This window comes from Crassostrea angulata, chromosome 3 (genome assembly GCF_025612915.1).
Source record: "Crassostrea angulata isolate pt1a10 chromosome 3, ASM2561291v2, whole genome shotgun sequence".
Classification (NCBI taxonomy): Eukaryota; Metazoa; Mollusca; class Bivalvia; order Ostreida; family Ostreidae; genus Magallana; species Magallana angulata.
Window position 1 is genome coordinate 40,447,328 of NC_069113.1, and position 24,226 is coordinate 40,471,553.

The window sequence follows — 24,226 nt, forward strand, 5'->3', positions numbered from 1 at the left end:
TTAATGCTTATATAGAAATATGTGAAAAAAAAAACAAAACTAGTTACGTATTATTTCGGGAAATATTTTTATTTCGGATCCCTCTTGCATTTAGCGTGCTAAAGATACATCCGACATATTTTTGGTTTGCTAAATGAAATAAAAAATGTCAAGTAAAGAGAGTGATGGTGCTGTCAGCAAACTTTTTTCACCTGTTCGAGTGAGCAGTGAGTAATTCATTAACTGTAGAGTCGATAAAACAGTAAACCGTGTGATTCGGGTTAAACGGTCATTCTTGTATCTCATTATGCACTTTTATGTTGCGCGTGGTGTAAGATCTTTCAGTTTGAATCTAAAATGATAAAAACATTGACAATTTAATAGCGAATAACGACAATTTCTTTCTTACAGATTCTCCAAAATCTTCTAACAAAACTGCCAATCTAACAGGGAATGAAAGACAGATAAAAGATGGATGTGCGGACATCTACAACGCTGTTCAAAAATGGAGTAAAATAAACCGTGAAGGAACAGATGTCATAACAGAGATGGCAAACATCAGAATAAGTTTTCTGTAAGTTTTCAGAAATTCCTTTTCATTAAGAAATCTCACTTTTCACTTATTCGGATTATCATAATTGGCAATTTTATTTATAAATTGAAAACGTGCATATCTATTTATTCAGTACATTAAAGGTTGCATGCTTAGTCTACATTGTGAGGTCACTTTAGCAGATCTCTTCAAGCAGACAATTTCGGTCAAAGTAACAATGCTCTGAACAATTTGGAAAGAAAATAAATTAAAACAAGTAGTTTGAGAACATTGTTTAAACTTTCAAATAATATTTTCAAAATTTCTTTTGAATTTGAAATACTGGGATTTTAAATAAGGATTAAACAAATCTTGTTGGATGAAATTTTAGTGTGTATCATCCAAATATTTATGTTGTGAATCAACACAGCACAAAACAACACAAAGGTCTGGATGATACAGACTAATGAGATTTTGGCGCGGAATTCAAATGGCAGAGTACAGACCACCATTTTGGTTTTCAAGTTCATAAATTATGATTTGATATCTCCTAAATATTCAATATTCTCTCATATACACGTTATCTAAATGGAAAGCTTGACTCTTAAGGGTCCTTTGGGCAAGTTAGAGGGCTTCGACCTCTATCAAACAAAAATTAATACAGATAGAATTTAGCTTAAATCTGCAGATAGAACCAAAAGATTATTTGGTATATGTAGTTAGAAGATTGTTTTCACAAGAATCTTGTGTTAGATTACAGTCTAATGAAGATTATGCAGAGCGGCCAGATAATTCATCTGATTTACAAAAACTGGAGTCACTTTGTGAAGACCTTCACAGCTGTGTGCAAAAATTGGTAAGATTGCAACAAGTTAAGATAATCATTTAATGATTTTTAAAAACAAAAAGAGTTTAATAGATTATTAATGTATAATTTCTTTTGACAGAAAAAACTTGTGTTGAAGATGAAAGCTGTTGCAAATAAGTTCAATGGTGTACAGAATCTGTCACAGTATAAAAATGACTGTGATGTTATGTTCCAAACTTGGTTAACAAAAGATTTTGGTGAGTTTAGATAAATAAATTTAGTAATATAATACTGATTATATGGATTTTATGTTTGTAACTTTTTAAAATGTAATGTACTTATGTATTACATACCAGTATATCACATGCGTGTCATAAATATTTATCAGTTGTTAGATAGAATAAATGAAATATTCTATACAAGAAGAGAATTCTAATCTAACATGCATATACATTTAGAATAATTGATCTTCACTTTAATCTCACCTTTTTTTATTTCAAGCATCAGCTGCAGAAGAAATATCAGTCATGTACCTGAAGGAATGTGAACTGAAACAGGTCATTTACGAAAATGTCTGCCATGCTGTCAGCCGGGATTCTGTCATGTTTTACACATCAGCATGGGTGCACCAGCCATATATAGAGGAGAGGGCAGAGCTATTACTGCAGAGCATGCTTACTGAAACAGGTCATGTGTCATGACTGTCGGAAAAAGGTCACACACTGGAACATGTACTGGAACAGGTACGGGAGTGTTAGGGGACAGAAGCTCCAGAGATCACTGCTTGGACAGAACGACCAAATTGTTTCAAGGAATGTGCAGAGAACTGACAACTAACCAAGGGTTACCCATCTCCTTTGAAACTGAAGAAAGATTCATATATGATGAGCTGTTGTTTATGCATCACCATAGTGCAAACATCTTGGATATATTCATATACATGAATATGAATACAAAAACATGCAACCCAAATGTTGTATAAAACATTTTTTTGATTTTGCCCATGCTTATACATACAAAATATTTTATATGATAAATTTGTGTATTCTAGTATATACTGTGTGTGTACTTCTAATTTATTTACTGAATTTTCAATGCAAGGTCTGTTCCAGTAATTGGTCTATGAGGAGTCAGTGAGGGGTCATTGTTTGTAGGGAGCAGGAGGGGTGTGTGTTTAAGGTGGCTCACTACACAGTGAAATATTTTTTCATATCAGCAAAAAATTACTTGATTATGAAAGATATCATAATGGATAAGAAGTCTTACAGGCACAAAAAAATGTGCAATTTTGAATGAAAAATTTCATTTTCAAAAATTTAATCATTTAACAAGAACAAAAGCTCCAGGCGGATTCGAACTCATGATCTGTGGTTTAGAAGCCCAATACTTTAACCACTGAGCTACGACAATATACAACCCAATTGAACGATATAAGCAGTTTAACAAAACATTTAAATCACCATCTTGTGACATAGTGTCTTAAAAAGTATAAGTGTAGGTGTAGTGAGGTACCTTAAGTTCAAGTTCCTCTTTTGTTAATTTTACTATCTGAATTTATGAAGTCACAAATTGTTGGGAGAAGGAGTCAAAACATCTTTAACATTTAAGTGAATCTGATTGCAGGGTTGGTATATACAACACCAAACCCCTGGACCATAAAAGTTAGACAAGTTTACTTTTGGTCTCAGTCTCACTTTTGCACTATATATTCCTTTTGTAAAAGTGAGACTGAGATCAAATTTGGTGGCCTCATTTATTAACCATCTAAACAAATAAAAAATTGGCCACCGCCAACCCCCCAACCCCCCCCCCCCCAAAAAAAACCAAACCGCTTCACTCTTTTCATGTTTTGTATTAACTAAAATATAATCCTATCTCTACTGCAATTACATGCATGTATACTTTCGGTAACTACATGTAAAAATAATATATATGAGCGTTTTGCGTGTGTTTGTTATCAGTAAGCGATTATGCCCATTTGTAAGCAGAGTGTTCAGCAATGGACGCTTAATTTGTAAAAAAAAAAAAATTGAGATAAAAGTTTCGATTCAAATCACTTATTTGTTTTGTAAAAAACTTTCTGATTTACCGATATAAAGTTAGGTAGCGACTATGTAATGGCTTGATTGTTGAAAGTTAAAAGAAAAAAGAGTAATCGCTGGAACGTATACTGGGTACGGTAGCTTACATGTAGCGTGCACATCATTGTATTCCCAATGCAACCTGAAACTTGATATGGCAAATGACATAATAGTTTCAAATTTTGTCTTTGAACTTATTTTATGGAAATTATCCGGATTTAGCTAATCGCTGCACCTGAAATTCACTTGTATATATCACGGTAAGGTTGCACCTCTCTCTCTCTCTCTCTCTCTCTCTCTCTCTCTCTCTCTCTCTCATAAAGTATTTACGCTCAGTAAATTTTAGTACATGTACCCTTAGGGGTTAACCACTGGACATTTATCTCCAATATTTTGCCATATTTAATAACCAGTATACGTCCATATCGCAATAAGAGGCAGATGAGCCAAATGCCTCACATTTGAAATGACGATCAACTTTTTTAACAAGTGTTTTTTATATATATCAGAATTCAGAGGAACTCACCAAATGTACATTCATGAAAAAATAAATTCAAAAACAGAAATGTTTATAATGTCTTCAATATGCCAACATGTTCAATCTTGAACCAAAATGAAACCCACCGACTCTCATATCGACCTAAAATTGTCAAGCTGATACCCTTTCTATATCTTTGGAGGTGCTCCTTGAACTTAAAGATGAACTATCCAAATTGACGAATCTGTTCTCTGAAGAAGAGAGCGAGATATTGAAATCCCACCTGTATGTTCGAGGCTACAAAGCTCACATAAAGCAAAAGGCAATTTATGAGATAATCACAAAAAAACAGGGAAACCCTTTTGCAATACATATACATGTACATGTAACCATATAGAACCAGGCTTTTTAGGTTGAGTGTTCAATACCACCAAAACACAAAATGCAGGTTGTGGTTGTTCTAAATAAATCGTTTATTTTCAACTGATTTTCAGATACATTTATTTGATATGGAACATGTTGTGAACACGACTTTCAAGGAATTTCTATCAAAAAAGCGTCCAATACCCCGGGGTTTAAATTAGAGGGGTGGGTGGGATGGGGTTCCTGACCTCACCCTCAAGCACCTGTGATTGGAAGTGTCTTGGTGGATCTTGCAATTTTCAAGCTAGAAAATGTTAATTTTATTAAGGAAATTTACTTTTTTATAGAATGAACTAAATAAATAAATCTAAAAAATAAATCAGCAATTATTGTGGAAATTGGCTTGTCTAGAAATAGTTTTTAAAAAACCATAACGTAAATGAGCCCATATCACACCTGGACACAAGGAATTTAGATTCGGTTACTAGTATTATTATATTCAGTAGTTTGGTAAATTTTCCGGACAAAATAACAATATAAAGTGGGGTTCTTTGTTTATAAATATCAACGGACAACTCTAATTTGTCACTATTTAGTATGAAAGGCAAAGAAAACTTGGGACAATTATATCAAATATTATTTGTGACCCATGTCACATGCCATTTTTTTGGAAATAAGGGGTCCCAAACAGATATGATAAATTCCTGAAATTATTTCCATGAAAAAATAGGCCGATATTGGCCCCTCGTGGCTTTAGCTCTTTGGCATGGAAATTGATTTGAAGAAATCAAACAAATATTTATAATTTGAATTATTATAATTAATTATGATTTCAATTCTGTATGAAGTTGAACATATGTAGTAACTATAAAAATACTATCTAAGTCAAAGTTTTAAAAACCTTGCTTTACTGGTGGCTTCAAATGGCAGTACTTAATGAACAAAACAGCAGATGTTAAGATCGTTACAAAATTTTTGAATGATTAAATAACGCTAAAAAAAATTACACCTTTTCAAAAATTTGCATACAAATAGACTTAGATTCATTGTCACATGTTAAAGTAAAAAAGTAGGGGTCACATCTAAAGAATTTGAGATATGGCATGAAATTAGCTAATTTTAGGCAAAGATTGGAGTGAATTTTTTCTTGACTTCTATGAACTAAGTTAAATATGCAAAAATTTAAGCTTCTGAATTGTGACGAAATACTAGTAATAGAAGGAATTGAATAAGATATGATTTTTTATCATATGAATGAGGTGTGGAAAGTGAAATAACAATTCTTAAAAACTAAAGTTCTATGGTTTGTACGCATGTTTAAGACAAAAGAGAAAAACAATGAATATTGGTTAAGAGGTTCAGTTCTGTTGAAAAATGCAAAAATGACAAATTTTAGGCAATGTTAACATTGTTTACATTGTGTAATATGTTGTAGCCAAATGTACATGCGAATATAATGGTAAACTGAATCAGAATACCTGATTTTCTTGTAAATTGGTCAATTCTTATATTAATAGCTCAGTTCTTCACAAAAATGGAAATAGAAGTGAAACATTGTATATAGTTTTGATACATTATTCATAAAAATAAAAACCTTGAAAACCTAACTGAAATTTAAGCTAGCTTGTTAGGAATGTTCAATTTTTAGATAATTATAATACGGATGGCTTAACTACTTCAATTGGTCACAATGGTTGAGTGCTAAACGGACAAATATTTTTAAATTTATATGAAAAAGACCCCCCAAAAACAAAACAAAACAAACAAACAGATATGCCTTATAATTGATTCTTATAAAAAATTACCTTTTTCCTTTTATTACATGACATAAAAAAATTCCGATTTGAAAGGCGGATTATTTTTGGCTCGAATTTATCGTTTGCTGCCAATTTGAGGCCCAGTTTTTCTTATGAATTTCCTTATTATAAAAGGTAATTGTAATGAAATATTATATCATAATACCTTTTTTTTTTCAAAAATGATGTTCATCATCCTAGAGCATACAAACATACATGTATATGAGCCGTACGTCACAGAATGGCATGCCAACGTCAAGACATTTCACCATTGGGGGGTCTTAATCTACCAGTTGTAGAATTATGGCCTTGGGATCATGAAACATTTTTGGACTTCAGTCCAAATTTCAATCATTTATAAAATTAAAAATTACTCTTATTTGTAACTATCAACATAATATGGAGACACATTTTCAAAGCTTTTCATTCCCCCCCCCCCCCCCCTCCTTGTTTTCAATCACAAGGCGATAAGACAGTAAACAAGTTTTGACTTAAGTCTAAAATTGCGTCATGATCCTTGGGCTTGAACGTACCGAGTCTGGACACTCCCTCGTACGGTCATGCCTATTAAGATACTTGTAATGTTGGACAGGAATCTCTAGAGAACACGTATTTTGTAGGAAGGGTGTGTGTGTGTGAGGGAGCAAGGGATCGGTTTTGTAGATTCATGTTTAAAAATTCACTTAATTATCGGTGAATTAAAAAAAACTTTCTTTGTTTCCATTTATGGTGTTTCATCTCGATCAGTGTAAGTCTAAAGATTTTGCTTCATTGGTTTCTTAGTCAGCTTTAAGTTATTTTTGGTATAAATCTAATCGTTACGGTCTCAAGGGGAAAAAGTTTTTAAAACTATGTGCGCCTTACATTTATGTTTACCTGTAAGGCAATAAAAAAAAATTAAGTTAAATCTCCAAAATTATTTGTGAGCGAAGCGTGTAATATGAGAGTGCATAACAAGCACTTAGTGTTATGTTTATTCACTTTCTGTTTTGGTAGTCTCGCACCCAGTCCCAAAATGTTGATCATCACCAAATCACAGTCATGTCTGCAATTTAATGGTTCTGAATGAACAATTGTACAACACAACATTTGTACAACACAGGGGGCGGAGGTCTTGTGCATTCAAGCGAATCTCAGCCTTAAAGTGCTATATTTGGATAGAAATCACGAAAGGTAAGACGTTCTTTATTTGTTTATATATGTAAAGGCATATGAATTTACAGAGTATGCATAAACATGTGTCTGTTATAAGTAGCACTGTATACCAGTCATTGATATATGCTCTATCAACTTTCGGAATTCGGAAAATTATCTGGAATTAAGAAAAAGAAAAACATCGTCTATTTAACAAAAACATCCCGCCCCTTCTATGATAAGAAATAAATATTCCCACGTGGATTTGGCAACCGTGACCATAACATGCATATATAACACCAGGAATGTGCATTCATTTATAAAGCAGTACGTGAATACCACACATACATACAAAATAGTCTCCTTATGTTGTACATGGACACCTTTGGTCGTTGCATGTAGTTATTCTACTGCAAGAGATGCAGGAAATTACATAATTAATTTTAGCCCCCCTCCTTGTGTATTTCGGAAAAGCATTTTACCCCCTAGATTTAAAGTTTATGTACATTTCGTTTAATGTATTGCCACCTGAACTTCGGGGTAGTGTAATTGAATGGCGACCCTCCTGATGCTGTGATCTTCTCTTTTATTCATCACACAAAGGTGAACATAAAGATAAAAGGGTGTCTTAAACTCGCCCGGGTCAAGCGACCAACCGTAGAAAGTGATAAAGCACAAGCTACTGAAAATGGGAACCAAACTGCGAAACAGAGACCTTGGGTCAACATTAACTCGATGTCAACAATGGACTGTAGAATGTAATTAAATACATTTAAAGTGTCCAGCATTTTACTAGTTTGTTACTTTAGGTAGGTCTTTATTTTCAGTATTTTAAAGAGGTTTAAAATTGTGCTAAAATTTATAAACAGACAATATCTATTCCGAGAGTTATGTACTACGACAACATAAAAAACTCTAATAGTTCCATGTTTGGTTAAAAGGTTCTGAGTCAAAAGTTTAAACAACGTGCAGTGTTTACACCTTCATGCATTTAAACCTATATTAATATATATATATATATATATATATATATATATATATATATATATATATATATATATATATACGGATATAAGAATTAGGATCTCACATGAAATTCATAAAGATTTGTGCCATTAAAAAAATTGTCTCTACGTTCAACGTTCACAACAAACAGATCCAGGAAATCAAACAACATTGTTTTTATTATCAAAACCTCATAAAAAAAACCTCCCATTGTGACCACAAAAAAAGAAGATTTTGACGCGCTAAAAAGTAAAGAACTTTTAAAAAAAATGATGTGAAATAGCCGAAGCATGTCTAATCATTTAAATGGCGTCGGTTTTCATAGATCCTTAAAGTCAATCATTTTAAAAAAAAGTGAAATCTTATTTTACAATCAAACCAATAGGCATTTAGACTCAATTTTAAATTATGAGTATGTCTTTATCTTATTTGCTTTTTAGAATACTAGACTTTGACCCGTGCGAACACGGGTTGACATTGCATATGATATCGGACATTTACGAAACCGATACAGTCGTTTTACCGGTAATGAATCAGTACGCGGTTTCGTCGTGCATGCGACTATTATTATCGGAATTCCAAATGTTTTTATTTTTTGTTTAAATCACGTTTCTTTGTCCTTCTAAACTGTAGTATCAAACTTCCAAAAATATAAAAGATTAATTACGGAGATAGTAGTTTCAACACCCCCTCCATTTTCCTAGTTTCGAATACGTTTTCCAGTATCGAATCAAGCATCGTCTTCTGACGGAAAATTTTGGGGCGGATTTATTTCAAAAATGCACTAGAGGTACATTTCAATAGACTTAAAAATGAAGAGAGAAAAATAATTATGGAAATATGTTATTTAAACAAACAATATGATCGTTATTTTCATCGTACCGTTTTCCCGTCAAATTGAAACTGGACTTGAACAGTTTTCATTTTGCGTTACTTTGTGAAATTGAATTTTCATGAAAACACTCTATAATAGTAATTGATGATAAGAAATTGCCATTTGCCTTTGTTTTGTCCGTATATCTATCAATATATCCAGCCAAATAATACTTCTGTCGCAATGAACCGACACTAGGAAAACTACACGTGGTTCTATCTGAAGTCGTAATTTCATTAAAAGCTCCATTATTATTTGATATGATGCATAATCTCATTTAAAGGATTATAATTCATAATTATCTCCTAAAAAGGGTTCAATAACAAACTTATTTTCATAGATAGGTTTAATTGTATTCACACTTTCGTTTTTTCTGCCTTGCACTTCCCGCAGTTCATATCTGTGTCACCTTTTTAATTTGTAAACAATACGGTAAATAATCGTGCGGATGTCAAACAACTCCACACACTGATAGAATATTTATTTCTGTATTATAAATACCTAGCTTGGATTTTTTAAAACCTTCTCTTCGTTTTTCACCAATAATTTTCGATACTGGCAAATATTCGTTACCGGAAAAACGACTGTACATCGACACACCGTATTGTTGGCATTTATAAAACCAAGCTTTAGGCCTACAAATTATGCTATTAATTTCCCTACACTCTGCTTAGTTAGAATAATCTAACTGTGTCTCGGAACGGGCCTTTACCACAGTAATGCATCCCATATACCACGGCTCATATATCCGTAATGTTGCAAAAAATTGCAGAATCGCTGCGAAACGATTTTGGAGAAATTTAATGCAGCTGAATCGAAAAATCAAAATAACAGTCAATTATTCATAAAAAACCATTTTGAAGCCGCAAATACCTCTCATCTAAAAATTTAATTCATATAAATGAAGAATTCAAAGCGTTTTTACCTGTTCACCGACGTTTTTACGGTTTTACTCGCTTCGAATATACGCACCATGTTGATATTCGGAACTCTCGGGATTTTTCTTATTAAATGCACAGAGTTAGAGTTATCTCCCGTATTTCCTTTGATGAACAGAATATATGACAAAGTTTTAATGATAATTTACACGTATTTGTAATATGTTTCTGAGTTTATCCATGCAAATGTGATATTGTGGAAACATAAGCTAAACGGCATTCCGTGATTTAGCGTGAATGTAATGCGCATGTGCAAGATTGTAAAATCCAAAAAATCCAGATGATTTCCCGATTTTTATAAGTCGGAATTTTCGTTGATTATTAATTAGCGAAGCTTGATTATGAAAAAATAAAAACATATTGGTAATCTTCAAGTACCAATAATGTTTAGATAATATAAACCAAAAGACAGTACTCTTCAGATTTCTCGGTATTAAAGCCCAAAAATTCGAGTCTATTATTTCAATATAGTGGTATAGAAGTAGTACTATTCTGCTTTTTTGTCAAATATATATATCAGTTATTGTAATGCAGCTTGGTTTGAAGCAATCGGCATATGTCAATAGGTTATAATCGTTCCTCATAACAGCTTCAATTACGACATCTCCGCTATACAAGGGCTTACGATCCGTAAGACAAGGGTTTACAATCCGTAAACCTTTTGCTAGCGAGGGTGCAATTACGAACGCTTCCAAACGATATTTAAGATTACAATTGTTCCTTCGACAATGGACGCATTGGACGACATTGCTCAAAAATAAATTTTTGTCACACAATTTACCATACAAATTGAAGTTTTTTCGTCGATTCTTTTATTTAAATAAAGTAAAAAAAAAATCTAAAAAGCCACAACACTCTCCGAAAATAAATGTCGTTATTGAAAGACAAAGCTGCAATGAAACTTTTTTTTCTTTTTAAATTTTTCAAACCTTTTAAACTATTTCGTTCTCGGATATTATGACCTTGAGATATACTTTATAAAATACCCTGTTTTGGCAAAACTATATCGGAATCAGCAGCAGACGTTTGTAACCCGATATACTAGTTATAATTTCCATCTTCTTTATTTCAGGAGATGGCGGAAACCGTATCAAAAGGGGAGATAAATGCAGCATATGACGGGGAAGATGGGATACAGGTATCGGTGGTGGACCAAAACGGGAAGGTGCGTACTGTCTCAAATCGTTGGGGGGGGGGGGGGGCAGTAATTGGTGTTTGCTTTATTGAACTATTTAAAGATCAATTCGATGTAATAATCAAAATTGTATGTAGAGGTTCCGGCACGCTTAGTCACCAATTTTCTTGATATTGCATACAATGATACATATTGATGTAATAAGTATTGAAATGACTTAATTTGTTGCTAAGGGCTACTGTTGCTATGGTACCAAAGATAGAAAAATAGCAAATCTTAGCACCTTCAATGCAATATGGAAAGTAATTCCAGTAAACCTTAAGTTATGAAATATAAAATACTGAATTGACTATAAGGTCAATTTTAAAATTATAGAAAAAAACTTGGTGGGCAATTCAAAATCTAAAGAATATTATTATGGAAACCGAGAAGTAGATCAGGTAGAAGTAGATAAGTAGATCAGATGGTTAATTGGTTGACCACCCAACCTTCTGAATCAGTATCACCGTACTCTGCAGAGTTCATATAGTTACTTCAGTTCTAGGTGGGATCATGTATGATTAAATGACAGTTTTCCTAATGCCACAGGATCGCTTGATTAATCTGCTTAAAGGGTGAAAAGAGGGGATGCCAATCTAAGCCAGTGGGAATTTTGCTTTACATGTACATGTATTTACTCAGAATCACAATATTTACAAAATATTTTAGGTATATAAAAATTTGTTTTAAAGATTTAAGTGGTCATCGACCAGTGAGTGAACATACACACAAAATTCTGACTGTGATATTAACCCTGCATAATTATTATTTATATATCCGATTCACAGCTCTACAAAGTTCCACGATGATATATTAAGGGTGCGTGATACTAGATCAATGAGAATTCTTAACAGGCTGAGGCCTCTTATTCATAACAATGCACTGTAATGGTTACAATTTTTATGAAGATTTTGGTAACGGTAATATATATAAAATCTTTTCATTGAGAATATGAATGTTTTTCAATTGCATTAGCAGCGATCGCAAAACTCTTTTAGCGTTACAAATTCATATCATACAAATTCTTTTTAATGAAAAAGCAAAAATCTGAAGAAAAACTCGGAAAATATTTACAATTCGGGATTTCGATAGCACTTATCATTTGTCATTTGTAATCCATGTTCAAAATATTGTCGGTGTCTCTAATCTAGCAGCTCAATTGTGAAATAAGCTCTTTATCTGCTATATAAAACGATGGGTTTTAAATCAAGACAGAGCCCCGGGAAACAACAAGCGGAATTTGATAACTGCACTGAAAGTTCATTGGAAAAATATTGTTCAAATTGGAAATTGTTTCTCGGAATTTCTGTTGAAAATATTCTTCTGACTAGAGTTCCCCAGCATCATATTTGGAGAATCTTGTTCAGTTTCACTAGCATTTGGATTTTTATCTTTGTGTACGTAAAAAACTTTCTTCAAGGACAGAAGGGTGGATTCATGAAAGCTCTTGATTTGTATTACATTTATCAGTAGGTAAATGGTCGGTCTATTTTGTCAGATACGGGAGTCGGACATGGTGCGGTGCAAAATAAAATTGAAAATCTGAATCCAAATTACGTCGATTTTCAAGATACATTGCATTGTTTTCAATGCGTGTATAAATCTATCTTAAAAGCATAATACAAAAGTGTATACAATCGCAATAATTAAAATAAGTAAAACAGGCACAAAGTACATAAAATTTGTAACAAAGGAACAACAAAGTTTTATGAATTCCTATTTTAGTTTAGGGAAGACAGATTTTATTTATTGTCTAACTAATTGTTTGACGCCCCGTTACGTGACATTGATACATTTTTTAAAAAACTGATTACGTCCAAACGAAAAATTGAAGTTTCAAGCTAATTTCAATCACCAAATCTGTCCATCAAGTAGTTAACTTTGGAAAAAGTTCTTTCTTAAGATGTAACTTCGTTCTAGGTAGGTTTTGTGTAACGGGTTTCTGACAAAAGAATGATGTAAGAAACAAGTTTTAAGAAGACTAACCATTGGAATTTCCCCCTGGCTATCACCGAACAACAACTGAACGACTCTTCTCTCGTCATAATAATTCTGACCGCTCAGTTTCCCAAATTTCCTTAGATATCTTGAAGATTAGAGGAAAACCAGTTTATAACAGCTCAAACCAGAGTTTAATGAAGAACCCTATCAGAGAGTTGAATGACTAGGACCCGGGGGCGGATAGAGTACAGTGATGGGCTGGATGAAGAGTTAGGCTGTTCGTTCCCTGGAGTAATCACGTGTAACAGATGTCGGAGGCCATTTTATAGATTTGTCCACCCAAAAATCAATTTTGTTGAAATGTAACAACAGTTTTAGTTGAAGAATTAAGTGCAATTACATTGTATTCTTTTGTTTTGGGACTTCAGAGTACTCAGTACATGTCTGTTGAAGTCGGTCTAATTCTGGGTACGGATACTGTGGATCTTGATCAGTTGTTGATTCTGAACTGCTTTTAGCATATTGTTTGGACAATTTGATAATAACATTTGACAAATTGTACAGTTTCGTGTCATTGTTTGCCTTTCGAAATGGCTCCGGATAATAGACCTGGAGATAGAAAAAGCCGGACCTACGGATTTTGGAGGGTAAAGGGGCAGCTTTTGCTCTACCTTGTTTATCTGAAATATATGTCTCTTTATTAAAAGCAAACAGAATAGTAAGTACTAGATCCGAATAACAAAATCATAATTCTCTTTCAGTTTCATTTATTTAGAACTCCCGGTGAACAGAAGACATAAACATATCATACTTGGACTTTTTAAAAAAGACATGATATATGTATAGAAACAGTATTGTTTCAATATGCCTCAGTTTTCAATAACACTACATTGTGTTTACAGCTTCCTTCCAAGGATGATACCACTGATGCTGAAGACACCAGACTTGGCTGGGGATCATGTAAACCATAGTGAGTGTAAACAGTACACTAGTACACACGGTGTAAACCTATTTCCTTTTCAATCTCAGTAAAACTGTAGAATTTTTTCCAAAAGTTTTTATATCGGAAATTTACGATCAAAATTTCTAATATTTACTGCGTGAATTGTAGTATAATAGGCACGTAGCATCGTTTTTGAAAGTGGGGGGGGGGGGGGAGGGGAGGGGGGCAGACTCATCGAAAAAATCTTGACAGGTAAAAAAAAAAATCATTATCCTTTCACTGTTCATCTGTTCACTTCCTTTTTTTCAATTCATTTTTTACATGGTCCCATAAAAAAGGGGGGGGGGGCACTCATGTTCATTCAATGTTTTGTATGTAAATTTAAGAAAAAAATTAAAAATTTGCCGTGCAAAAAAGTGGGGAGGGGGGCTGCCCCCTCCACCCGACGCTACGATCCTGTATAAGTCTGTAATTAATGGTGCAAAGCTATGGATTGTCCTCTCTTTACATCTTTACAGTGTAAACTACTAGTATCGTTACGTAGTTTATAGTGCTTTTGATTATTTTTTTATAGACTTTAGATAGACATTTCTCATAATATACACTATCTTTACATAGGTTTACTTTTAACATCTTCATAGGTTTACACGCTACAGTGTATAATATCATAGGCTTACGGTTTATTCACCATTCTGACATCTGCTTACATTTAGATATTCTATAAGCAGTTCAGAGTATTTCTTTCTTTATATCTGCTCTTAATATACTCTCCTCTTTTCTTGTAAACAGCTTCTTTTTCTTTGATCTTACGCGAAATATTCTAATTTACAACTGATTGTAATCAAAATGTGTGCTTTTCCATTCATTGGCTTACCTCCTTTCCTTCTTTAAAGATTTTATAGTTTACAATTTTTCGTGGATCTGGTTTGCTTGACATTCTTTGATAATTTTGTTCACACTTTTCAAATATACACAGGCAGTGATTTTTCTACTGTAAATATTACAGCGCTTAATGTTTTTCGTACACTGTAATTGTTAAACAATCTGTCCTCCATATTCATGGACATTACACAGTTAATCATAGTGTTAAGTTCATGCATTTCTAAAGGCCGAAATCCTTCGCCTGTTTACAGCTAACGACCTCATCACATTGCATATACATGGACATTATACAGTTAATCATAGTGTTAAGTTCATGCATTCCTAAAGGCCGGAATCCTTCGCCTGTTTACAGTACAGCTAACTACCTCCTTACATTGCGTATTTTTACAGTAGAATCATTTTGAAATTTACTTGTTTTTGTGCGCGCTCTTTTAGCATAACTATTTAGAACATTGCCTTTCTCTCTTTACAGCTGTTTACAGTTTTTGAACAAGATGATGCTCTTCGTCGTCTGGGTGTTCATCCTGTGTTTCCTGGAGGGCTTCGCCGTAAACGGCATATCTAACGCGGGCCTTCCCGCCATAGAGAAGCACTTCAGTATTTCCTCGACCAAGTCGTCGGTCGTCGCGAGCTCCCAGGATTTCGGCGCCCTAGCTGTGGTACTGTTTGTCAGCTTCATCGGTGCCAGGCTCCATAAGCCCCGTGTTGTTGCTTATGGTTCTGTTATCATGGGCATTGGGTCGTTCCTCTTCATCGTACCTCATTTGGCGGAGGAATACAACTTTGGAGGTTGGTCCTACTCACTTCATTCGTTATTGGACCACGTTGCCTGATTTGTTATTTGACCATCATGCAATCCACCTTATAAGATTAATTTGAGTGTTCTTATGCACATTTTGCATGTAAAGAAACAGTGTTCTTTAAGCAAGAGTGAAGAACATTGATCCTGTATGAAATAAATACATGTATATACAATAAGTCTAGGCAAACAGTTACCATATTTTTGTTCTGATTGTTAGTTCAGTAAAAATATCAGACTGTGACAGCTTTGTTTTACTGGATGAACACTCCCCACTGAGTTACATGTAGAATTCTGTGACAGAAACCATGAATCCCCAAGTTGGCACCAACCATCCCCTCATTTTTGGTTCTAAATACGTACATGTTGTGGGTTCGAATCCACAATGAGCATTTTGTCATTTCATATTTCGCTATCTTTTCAGGTGGTTCACAGGGCACAAACGCAACAAGCGTCTGTAACGGGACGCGGGGTGCGGTGTATAGTTTTATAAGCAGCTGTGATTCCCCGGGGGACAGGTTCATCCCGGCCCTAGTCATAGCGCAGATGGTTCATGGGATAGGGTTCTCTCCCATGTTTACCCTTGGACTGGTTTACATCGAAGAAAATGAAGAAAAGGCCTTGGCAGCAGTTTACATAGGTATGAAAAAGTACTTATATATTTGCGTCAAAATAGGTAAAAAATCTGCTATTTAAGTCATAGTTTATATAATGAGTTAAAAAACATCAGTTACTTACATATGTTCAATCCTCTAGATATGAACAATGAGGTTTTTTATTGATTAAAAAATCTTATTAAATTGAAGCTCTTTATTTTTTTTATTTTTTTACAAAAAATTATATTGATTTTTAATATTCCAAACAAGTTTTTTTGGCCAAGCGCGCCCCCCCCGTACCCCCACCGTCGATGCTAGGCCCCTGTTTTATGCGTACAAGACATCATTTATTCCGGTAGATTTTATTCAATATACCGGTTATAATTTTCCCTTCTAATTTACCATTTAAAATTTAACGTAAGAACAATCAATGTCTGACTGACATATTTTTATATGCACATCATGGTCAATATTTGGTTTCTGTCATGTTTTGTAATATAATGATAAAAACAGCGTACTAGCATTAAAGACCCATTTACCCGCTATATATGTATTTTGCAAATCAGAATAATCTAAGCATTAATATAATGGTCATACCAGAGTAATTTTTTGTTACGTCTCTTGGACTAAATCATTCAGTCAAATCTTATTGTGAGTAATGTTAAGAATCTGTCAACATAAAATTGGATAAAACTTCTGATTCCAGGCTTGACCTACGCAGCCGCGGCTATTGGTGTGGCTGCTGGCTTCTTTGCAGGCGGCCAGATCCTGCAGAACTATTACGTTGATTTTGACAGAGTGAGGTAAGAGAAGGTTTTCTAGGAAGTCGTCTGTAGGATGCCTCCTGTATAGGAGAACTCCCGCGTAATGTAGATTGCCGTGCTTCTTAAATTCTGCATATTTAAATCAAAGTAGTAAATTCACTTTGTAGTTGACACATTCGACATGGTCTCTAAAATCCATTTTCATAACCTTCATTGCCTTTCCTGATCCATCTCTGTATTTTTAGTGTTGATTTCGATGCCAAAGATCCCCGATGGGTCGGAGCTTGGTGGTTAGGTTTCGTTTTTACCTCCATATTCTTTGTCCTCGTTGCCATCCCAATTTCACTCTACCCCAAATCAATGGCAGGTATGGATTCTGTATAAATTAAAATTTATTTTGCCACGCTTTACTTTAACAACTCTTTTTTCATGATTTTTTACGATCTGTTCATACAGGGAGCTTAAAATACCGAACAGACGATAAACCCAAGGACCCGGATGACGACAAACTCACACTGTGTCAGCTGGCGGGAAAACTTTTCAAATTATTCCTTAAGACATTCCTGCATTTGGTATGGAATTTTCTATATAAAACACATTAATCACTAAATTTCGTTTTGAAGAAATAACTTTTGTACAAGTCCTTTTTTTTTTTATAAGTTTTATACTTTTATTCTAAAGACAACGTATAGTCTTTCTTGTTCATAAAAAGATCTGAAATAAAATGTTTAAGTGTATAGAATCATCTGTTTGGGGCAAATTTTCGTGGATTGCCAATTTTTTATGGGTTTGTTCGGATGTAAATTTGTGATATTGCTTTAATTTTTTTTTACATGCCATAATCCGCATGGAATGTAAATTCTTGTGTTTAAGGGTACTCACGACTTCTGCGAACATTGAGTCACATTGATTATAATGATTATTTTGATACATACCAAAGAAACCCATAGGTTATTTGTTACATAATAAAAGCGATGTGTATTTGATTTGTATATCCTCCTGGTAAAGAATATACCTGTAATGTTTAAATTGACTATTGTTAAGTGTTCTTTTGCATAGCTAAAAAATCCCGTATTCATGTTGATGAACTTTGCCGGAAGTGTGCAGACATTGATAATTGCCGGAGTAGGAGCATTCTCATTCAAGTTTCTAACGGAACAATACAACTTGGACTTCGATACTTCTGGAAACCTTATAGGTTAAAACAGTAATCAGTACTATATATGTATTTTACGTAGTTTATCATACTCAAAATTTTTTCTCTTAAACGGAGAATGTGAATTTAAAAGTATTGGAATCCCTCTGTTTCTTCAGGCGGTTTGATTTTGGTTGGATCCTTTGGTATGTTCCTGGGAGGTCTCCTCGTCAAACTTCTACGGCTGGAGATGTTGGGAATGACAAGACTTTGTGCAATCGTTTCCTTGCTCTCGGGACTTTTCGGTATAGCATTTTTGGCAGGATGTCCGGAAACCCAATTAGCTGGACTACAAGTTACATACACCGGAAGTTCGTGAGTATAATTTACGAAATCCTTTAATTACCACGCGTAACCTTCCGTGTGTTTATATTTTGTTGCATTATTTTTGTTCCTTGCAAATTGGTTTTAACATACATGTATCAGTGAACTTGCAGTTGGTTTGAAGCAAGCAGCCCAATCGTACTGTTACCTATAATAAAACTGTTCTTAAATTGTTGTAATATTTTCCTCTCGCATATTTCCCGCCAGTATCATTGACGGTTACGCCGACTCCTGCCACGCCTCTTGTGACTGTGATCGCCAAACCTTTTCGGCTGTTTGTGGCGCGGATCAAAAGGTTTACTACTCTCCCTGCCATGCTGGCTGTCAAAGTAGTGTAGGAATGGGTCCAATGGTAAGTCACGTGACTCATACAAATGAAGACTCATGATATTGTAATTAAAGCTGTAAAGAAAATATTTATCTCCACGTAACTTCCGTTAATTATAACTGAACATTTTATAATCAAAGCTGTAAAATTATATATATTAGTAAGTCTGTATTTTTATGATTCATAGTTAAACTTTGTGTTTTGGCGTATTTTAGGCTGCTTACCATAACTGTAGCTGTGTAGGGGGAGCTGCAACAGCGAAACAAGGACGCTGTGAAGACAACTGTTCGCAACTGAATATCCTGGCCCCTTGTATGTTTCTTGCCATGTTGCTTGTCTTGACCGCAGTAACTCCCACATCAATGGTGACCATGAGGTACACTATCTCATTATTATATGTAATATATATAACACATTGTAGTCAGTCTGCATACGCTATTTAATTAAGGAATACGACATAGCCGGGACGAGATCAAATTCAATAAAGCCCAAAAGTTATTTGATCCCGTCACGATCGTTATTATCATCCTGTAATATTCAAAGAATGATTCCTTATTCCCTATATTTATTTAATTTTCAGTAATTATACTCTGAAATATTAAATTATTGACATTTTTACGTTATTTTTATCATTTTGTCTAATTATGCAAACACCGCTCGTACCCCGTACAGTACGTCACTTGCCTCATTGGTAAATGTATTGAACTAAAGGTTACAAATTTAATTCATAATGTTATTACAGACAGACACTGTAAAATCAAAACTTGAAACTACCCTTGACACAAAATTTTAATATTAAACAGCATGAAAATGCCAATATTTTATTTTAGACGGTTCAAGTTTTCTTAACTTTTGCTATGGCGGTAAAATCGTTCTGGTTCAAAGAATTTTTAACCGCTTCAGTATATACTCTTGATGTTAAATATGACCAGTATTATCTGTGGAAACCTCTTCTTAATTTCCAGTTTTGCTGCTTAATTATAATCGAAGCGTTTAAAAAAAAAGTTTTGACTAGAACATGACAGATTGAATACTAATTTTGCTTGTTTTGGTTACTCATACAGTTAAATGTGTATGTTTGTTACTGTTGTAACTATGCTTTGGGTGTGGAGAATCTAAAGTATGATTTTTCGATTTCAGATGTGTTGAAGATCATGAAAAGCCATTTGCATTGGGAATACAATGGGTTTTAATACGTTTATTAGGTAAGAGACGATTATTTCTCTCAGTGCATGAGGTACAGATGTGTATTTTACATGTTCTGACCCAAACCCTCAACAGATTTATTAAAACGAGAGCAAAACATCCAATTTTTATTATGCATCAAATGGCATAAAAGATTGGACGTCAGACAATACCTATACACGTCCTCTCCACGGTTATACGGTTACAAATGATTTTCAAATAAATTTAAGTTATAGTAGTGTAAAAGAAGCAATTAAATGAACTGAAAAAACCCCAACAACATTCCAATGGGCGTGAGATTAGGACGTCGCCTCATACATTCACGATTATATCATTCTGTTGTTTTGCATTTCTAATTTTAACTTTTTAGGTTAAATTTGATTCCATTTTCAGGAAGATTTTCATGAATTTTAGCTTGGTAACGCCCTACAATTTTATTAAAAATGTGTAAATTACAACTTCTTCCCTGAAGGCGTGTATACATAACTTGGATAGTTATTAATTTCATTCTTCGTAGTTTGATTTTCAACCATTAACTTGGAAAAATTTGACGATTGTCCTCCAAAATGACATTAAAATCGAATAAAAAATATGTTACGTTCAGTGAATTTTTTTCATAAAAGTCATCGACATTAATTTGAATAGTTCTGACAATTATTTATTTTTGCGTTAATATGACCAGAATTGGAAATATATTTTATGTACATGTATGTGTGTGAATTATATTTTCTTTGCGGCTTGTTATTGAAATTTATTAATACGTGTACATGTATCGAGATCGACAGACTATCAATTTATTGAATTTAAACAATCAAAGATAAAAATTTTACCACCATTGTATTTTACCAAAAAATCTGTATCTTAAAATACTTACAGCCTTTTTAAACAATCCTCATTGCAAACCTTGAATTAATCAATACATTTATAAAAATGATCTTTTTAACTGAGTTAAGACGTTTTCATGAAAATATGTCTTATAATTGTATCTAAATTCTATATATATCTAAAAAATTCGATCATGAATCCTAAATTTCTGTATAAAAATGTCGGATCAATTTTAAAACTCGGCTTGTAAAATGCTTTGAAATGACGCGCCATCCTTGTCGCTATCTTTGTCTGCCTCTCTCCATACATCTTTGTCGTCTGCATCTTTCTATACAGTTTTGTCGTCTTCTTCTTTCTCTATAGTTTGGCGATCTGTTTCTCTCTCTTCTATTTTGTCGTCTGCTTCCTACTTTGTATACATCTTTAGTGTCTTCTTCTTTCTCTACATTTCCGTGTGCTTCTTTCTAAAATTCTTTGTCGTCTGCTTCGTTGTAGGCATGATTCCAGGTCCGGTGTTGGTGGGCTGGGTCCTGGATCAGTCCTGTCTGATTTGGTCCGGTGGTTCCTGCGGCTCCTCGGGGTCGTGCCTCCTCTACAGCCACGACCAGATGGCGGTGGGTATCATGCTGTGGTGGGTTCTCGTATCCGTGGCGGCCTCGGCGCTTTTCTTCATTTCATCCATCATCATTGTATGCCGGAGCTCATCTAAATCTTTGGATCTATAGGTCTACAGGTTTTTTTTTCAACTCGTTTCATAGATCATTTTTTTATTTGATTATTGTATTTTTGTGTATACTTTTAATAGCTTTTGTAACGAATTTAACTATTTTCTTAACGAAGATTTTCAGAATGAAATAGCTACTGTGGATTTTTCAACAATGCAATAACCAATAACTTTAGTACATGTGGGTACAGATTTTTAGTTACTAATGTGATACCTATAGATGACTTGCATGCGTATCAACACATTTTGACAATTACACGTGTATAAAAATGGAATACATGTACACTTAGAAGAATCCATGTTACATGCACATGCTTGCTCAAATGCCGTTGTATTAAGACGATTAGTAAGCATATAGACGAAATACATCTCATGTGTGTAATACGGTCATGATTACACTTCATTCCTTACTTATGTCGTTATTTTTAATATATATTTCAGATGAGAAATATTTTGTTACAATTAAACAACCCCTCTATACTTTTGATAAATTGTGAGTTTGTTGATGAAACTACTCCTTCATGATCAACCTAAGGCATTAACAAATATATGTATTTCATTATAATTCATTTATACCATATCATAAATATATTATACGTTATCTGTCAGGTCAAGGTAATCAAGTGTATCCTCTCTTTGAAATATGCATTTTATGAGGGGGGCATACATGCACCGAAAGATTAAAAAAAATCAAAGAGTGTTACCCAAAGGACAAATATTGATTAATATTGATATGTTTTTAAACCTTTTCCATTTTGTAATATGTTTTTATCCTGGGATATTATATCAGGTATATGTTGCGAATAAATTTAATGCCTTAACTAAATACAGCAAAAATTATGCGCAGTTAAAACGAATTCAAATCAGCTGCCAAAAATCTGGCAAATCATGCAGGTTTCACTGTACTTAATATCTGTGTTCAATTTTCTATACATGTTAATAATGTTGGAATACATAAATCATTTGTCAAATATATAAATGAACTCGAGTAAAAAAAGGGGGCGGGTATTTAAGGTGTTATTAACTGCCGTCAGTAGCCGGTCGGTTATATAAGTAAAAAAGTAGCTGTGCGTTGACAAATATAATTTGTCAACGCACAGCTAAATAATTGTGAAATAAATGGCATTGTGTTTCTTTGCATTTAATCTTTTTTAACAGGATTTTGTCCATATGTCTATGAATAGATTTTTTTGTGTTCTTAAAAATGTGATTTTTTAAAAAAAATCCAAATATACTTTTAACGGGGTTTTCCGTGGGAAAAAATCTGATTATTGAACTGGAGAAAATGGCGGATGATCGGCTGCCAAAAGGATATCCCTTTTGTACGGATAACTCCTCAAACAGTTTTCTAAATAGGTGGTTTTTTTTTTGCAGATCAATTGTTCATATATCAGTGATGTGAATATTCACAAAACATGAGAAAAATATTAGCTGTTGAACATACATGTAATTAGTTTTAACTGAGTGTTGCATAAAAGTTTACCCAATTTGTTCTGATAATTTTTCCTACAGTTTTAAAAGACCATTTTGGTTTTTAATTCAGTTGTATATATATGCAAGATGTCTATTACATGTATTTTTGTGAATTAATGAGAAAAATGCCAGCTAAGTACTTTTACACAGAGTGCATCATTTGTCCAGATAACTCCTCCTACAGTTTTCGAGTTAATTTCATTTCAGTTGTACAAATATGCCCCACAGAAATAAGCATAATATTTTCATTTTTTGATCGACAATATTTGAAATATGGATACTGTAAAGAAGCCCGATTTCTGTCGTCACATTGACAGCTTTCCTTTTTTTGTTTTGTTTTGTTTTTTTGTTTTTTTTTATATTTTTTATTTTGTTTATAAAAAGAAAAAGACAAATGGTTTGCAGCTGTTCTTTTGACGCTTTCGTCATATTGCTTTCTTGTTGTAATTGATGATATAATAAAACAGATTCAAAATTTTGTTAATTTTCATGTCTTTTTGATATTTCGGTGTTTATTTCTCCTTTTAAACTTGTTGATGTTATGTGTTACGACTTAGTAAAATATTGAGATATTGTACACGTGCATGTATGTTTTGTTTTATCGGATGTTATAATTTTAATTTTTGTTTACATACATCAAACAGTTCCAGATTTGAGCAAAATGTACATGTATGTAGCAACACGATTTATTATGTTAGCTTTTTTTACACTTGTAGTTTTATATGTATATGCAGGTATAATTTTTTTTTGAATTGTATCAAATATTTTACAATCAATAAATATTACGCATTGTCCAATTTACATTTAAAAATAGAGACACGACTCCGTGATTTTCTTTAAATTTTATATCATGTATCTTTTTTTCGAACAAGAATTTATTATTTGAAATAAATATCAAGAAGTTTTAGTTGAGTTTTGAATTTAAACAAGATTACTAGTAATAATTTTTCTATAAAATTTCATATGGAGATACATATGAAAGATTCTGTTATTAAAATCTTGAATTAAGATTAATAAGGTTAGTTTAATAATCTTGATAGCTTTTTCATTAAATCTTACTTCAGGCTGATCGGTTTCTTAATACA

At 33.4% G+C, this 24,226-nt stretch overlaps 2 protein-coding genes across 4 annotated transcripts; both read left to right on the forward strand.

Moving 5' to 3' along the window:
* The first annotated feature begins 131 nt into the window (after positions 1-131).
* Positions 132-2,642, forward strand: LOC128177158 (cyclin-dependent kinase 2-interacting protein-like). The gene is made up of 5 exons (XM_052843739.1): positions 132-206; positions 391-553; positions 1,265-1,367; positions 1,459-1,576; positions 1,821-2,642. The coding sequence occupies exons 1-5, from the start codon at positions 146-148 to the stop codon at positions 2,018-2,020; spliced, it is 645 nt and encodes a 214-aa protein (XP_052699699.1). The 5' UTR covers positions 132-145; the 3' UTR covers positions 2,021-2,642.
* A 680-nt stretch (positions 2,643-3,322) lies between these two features.
* On the forward strand, positions 3,323-23,956 carry LOC128177781 (solute carrier organic anion transporter family member 4A1-like). 3 transcript variants are annotated; one of them, XM_052844650.1, is made up of 15 exons: positions 3,323-3,660; positions 7,034-7,210; positions 11,061-11,153; positions 14,006-14,073; positions 15,401-15,717; positions 16,152-16,367; positions 17,030-17,126; positions 17,333-17,454; positions 17,544-17,659; positions 18,147-18,285; positions 18,402-18,597; positions 18,814-18,958; positions 19,150-19,310; positions 20,075-20,139; positions 21,440-23,956. In XM_052844650.1, exons 3-15 carry the CDS (start codon positions 11,064-11,066, stop codon positions 21,667-21,669), a joined length of 1,962 nt encoding a protein of 653 aa, XP_052700610.1. In that variant the 5' UTR covers positions 3,323-3,660; positions 7,034-7,210; positions 11,061-11,063; the 3' UTR covers positions 21,670-23,956. The 3 variants fall into 3 exon arrangements, with proteins under 3 accessions (XP_052700610.1, XP_052700609.1, XP_052700611.1); XM_052844649.1 differs by lacking the exon at positions 3,323-3,660 and adding an exon at positions 6,652-6,785; XM_052844651.1 differs by lacking the exons at positions 3,323-3,660; positions 7,034-7,210; positions 11,061-11,153 and adding an exon at positions 12,951-13,750.
* The last annotated feature ends 270 nt before the right edge of the window (positions 23,957-24,226 follow it).

Excerpts from the sequence above, each read along its gene's own strand:
- LOC128177158 (XM_052843739.1), top strand. The coding sequence starts at position 146 with ATGTCAAGTAAAGAGAGTGATGGTGCTGTCAGCAAACTTTTTTCACCT. Across the intron at positions 554-1,264 it reads AACATCAGAATAAGTTTTCT|ATTACAGTCTAATGAAGATT; the intron begins GTAAGTTTTCAG and ends ATCTTGTGTTAG. Across the intron at positions 1,368-1,458 it reads ACAGCTGTGTGCAAAAATTG|AAAAAACTTGTGTTGAAGAT; the intron begins GTAAGATTGCAA and ends TTCTTTTGACAG.
- LOC128177781 (XM_052844650.1), top strand. The coding sequence starts at position 11,064 with ATGGCGGAAACCGTATCAAAAGGGGAGATAAATGCAGCATATGACGGG. Across the intron at positions 14,074-15,400 it reads TGGGGATCATGTAAACCATA|CTGTTTACAGTTTTTGAACA; the intron begins GTGAGTGTAAAC and ends CTCTCTTTACAG. Across the intron at positions 17,660-18,146 it reads TTAAGACATTCCTGCATTTG|CTAAAAAATCCCGTATTCAT; the intron begins GTATGGAATTTT and ends TCTTTTGCATAG.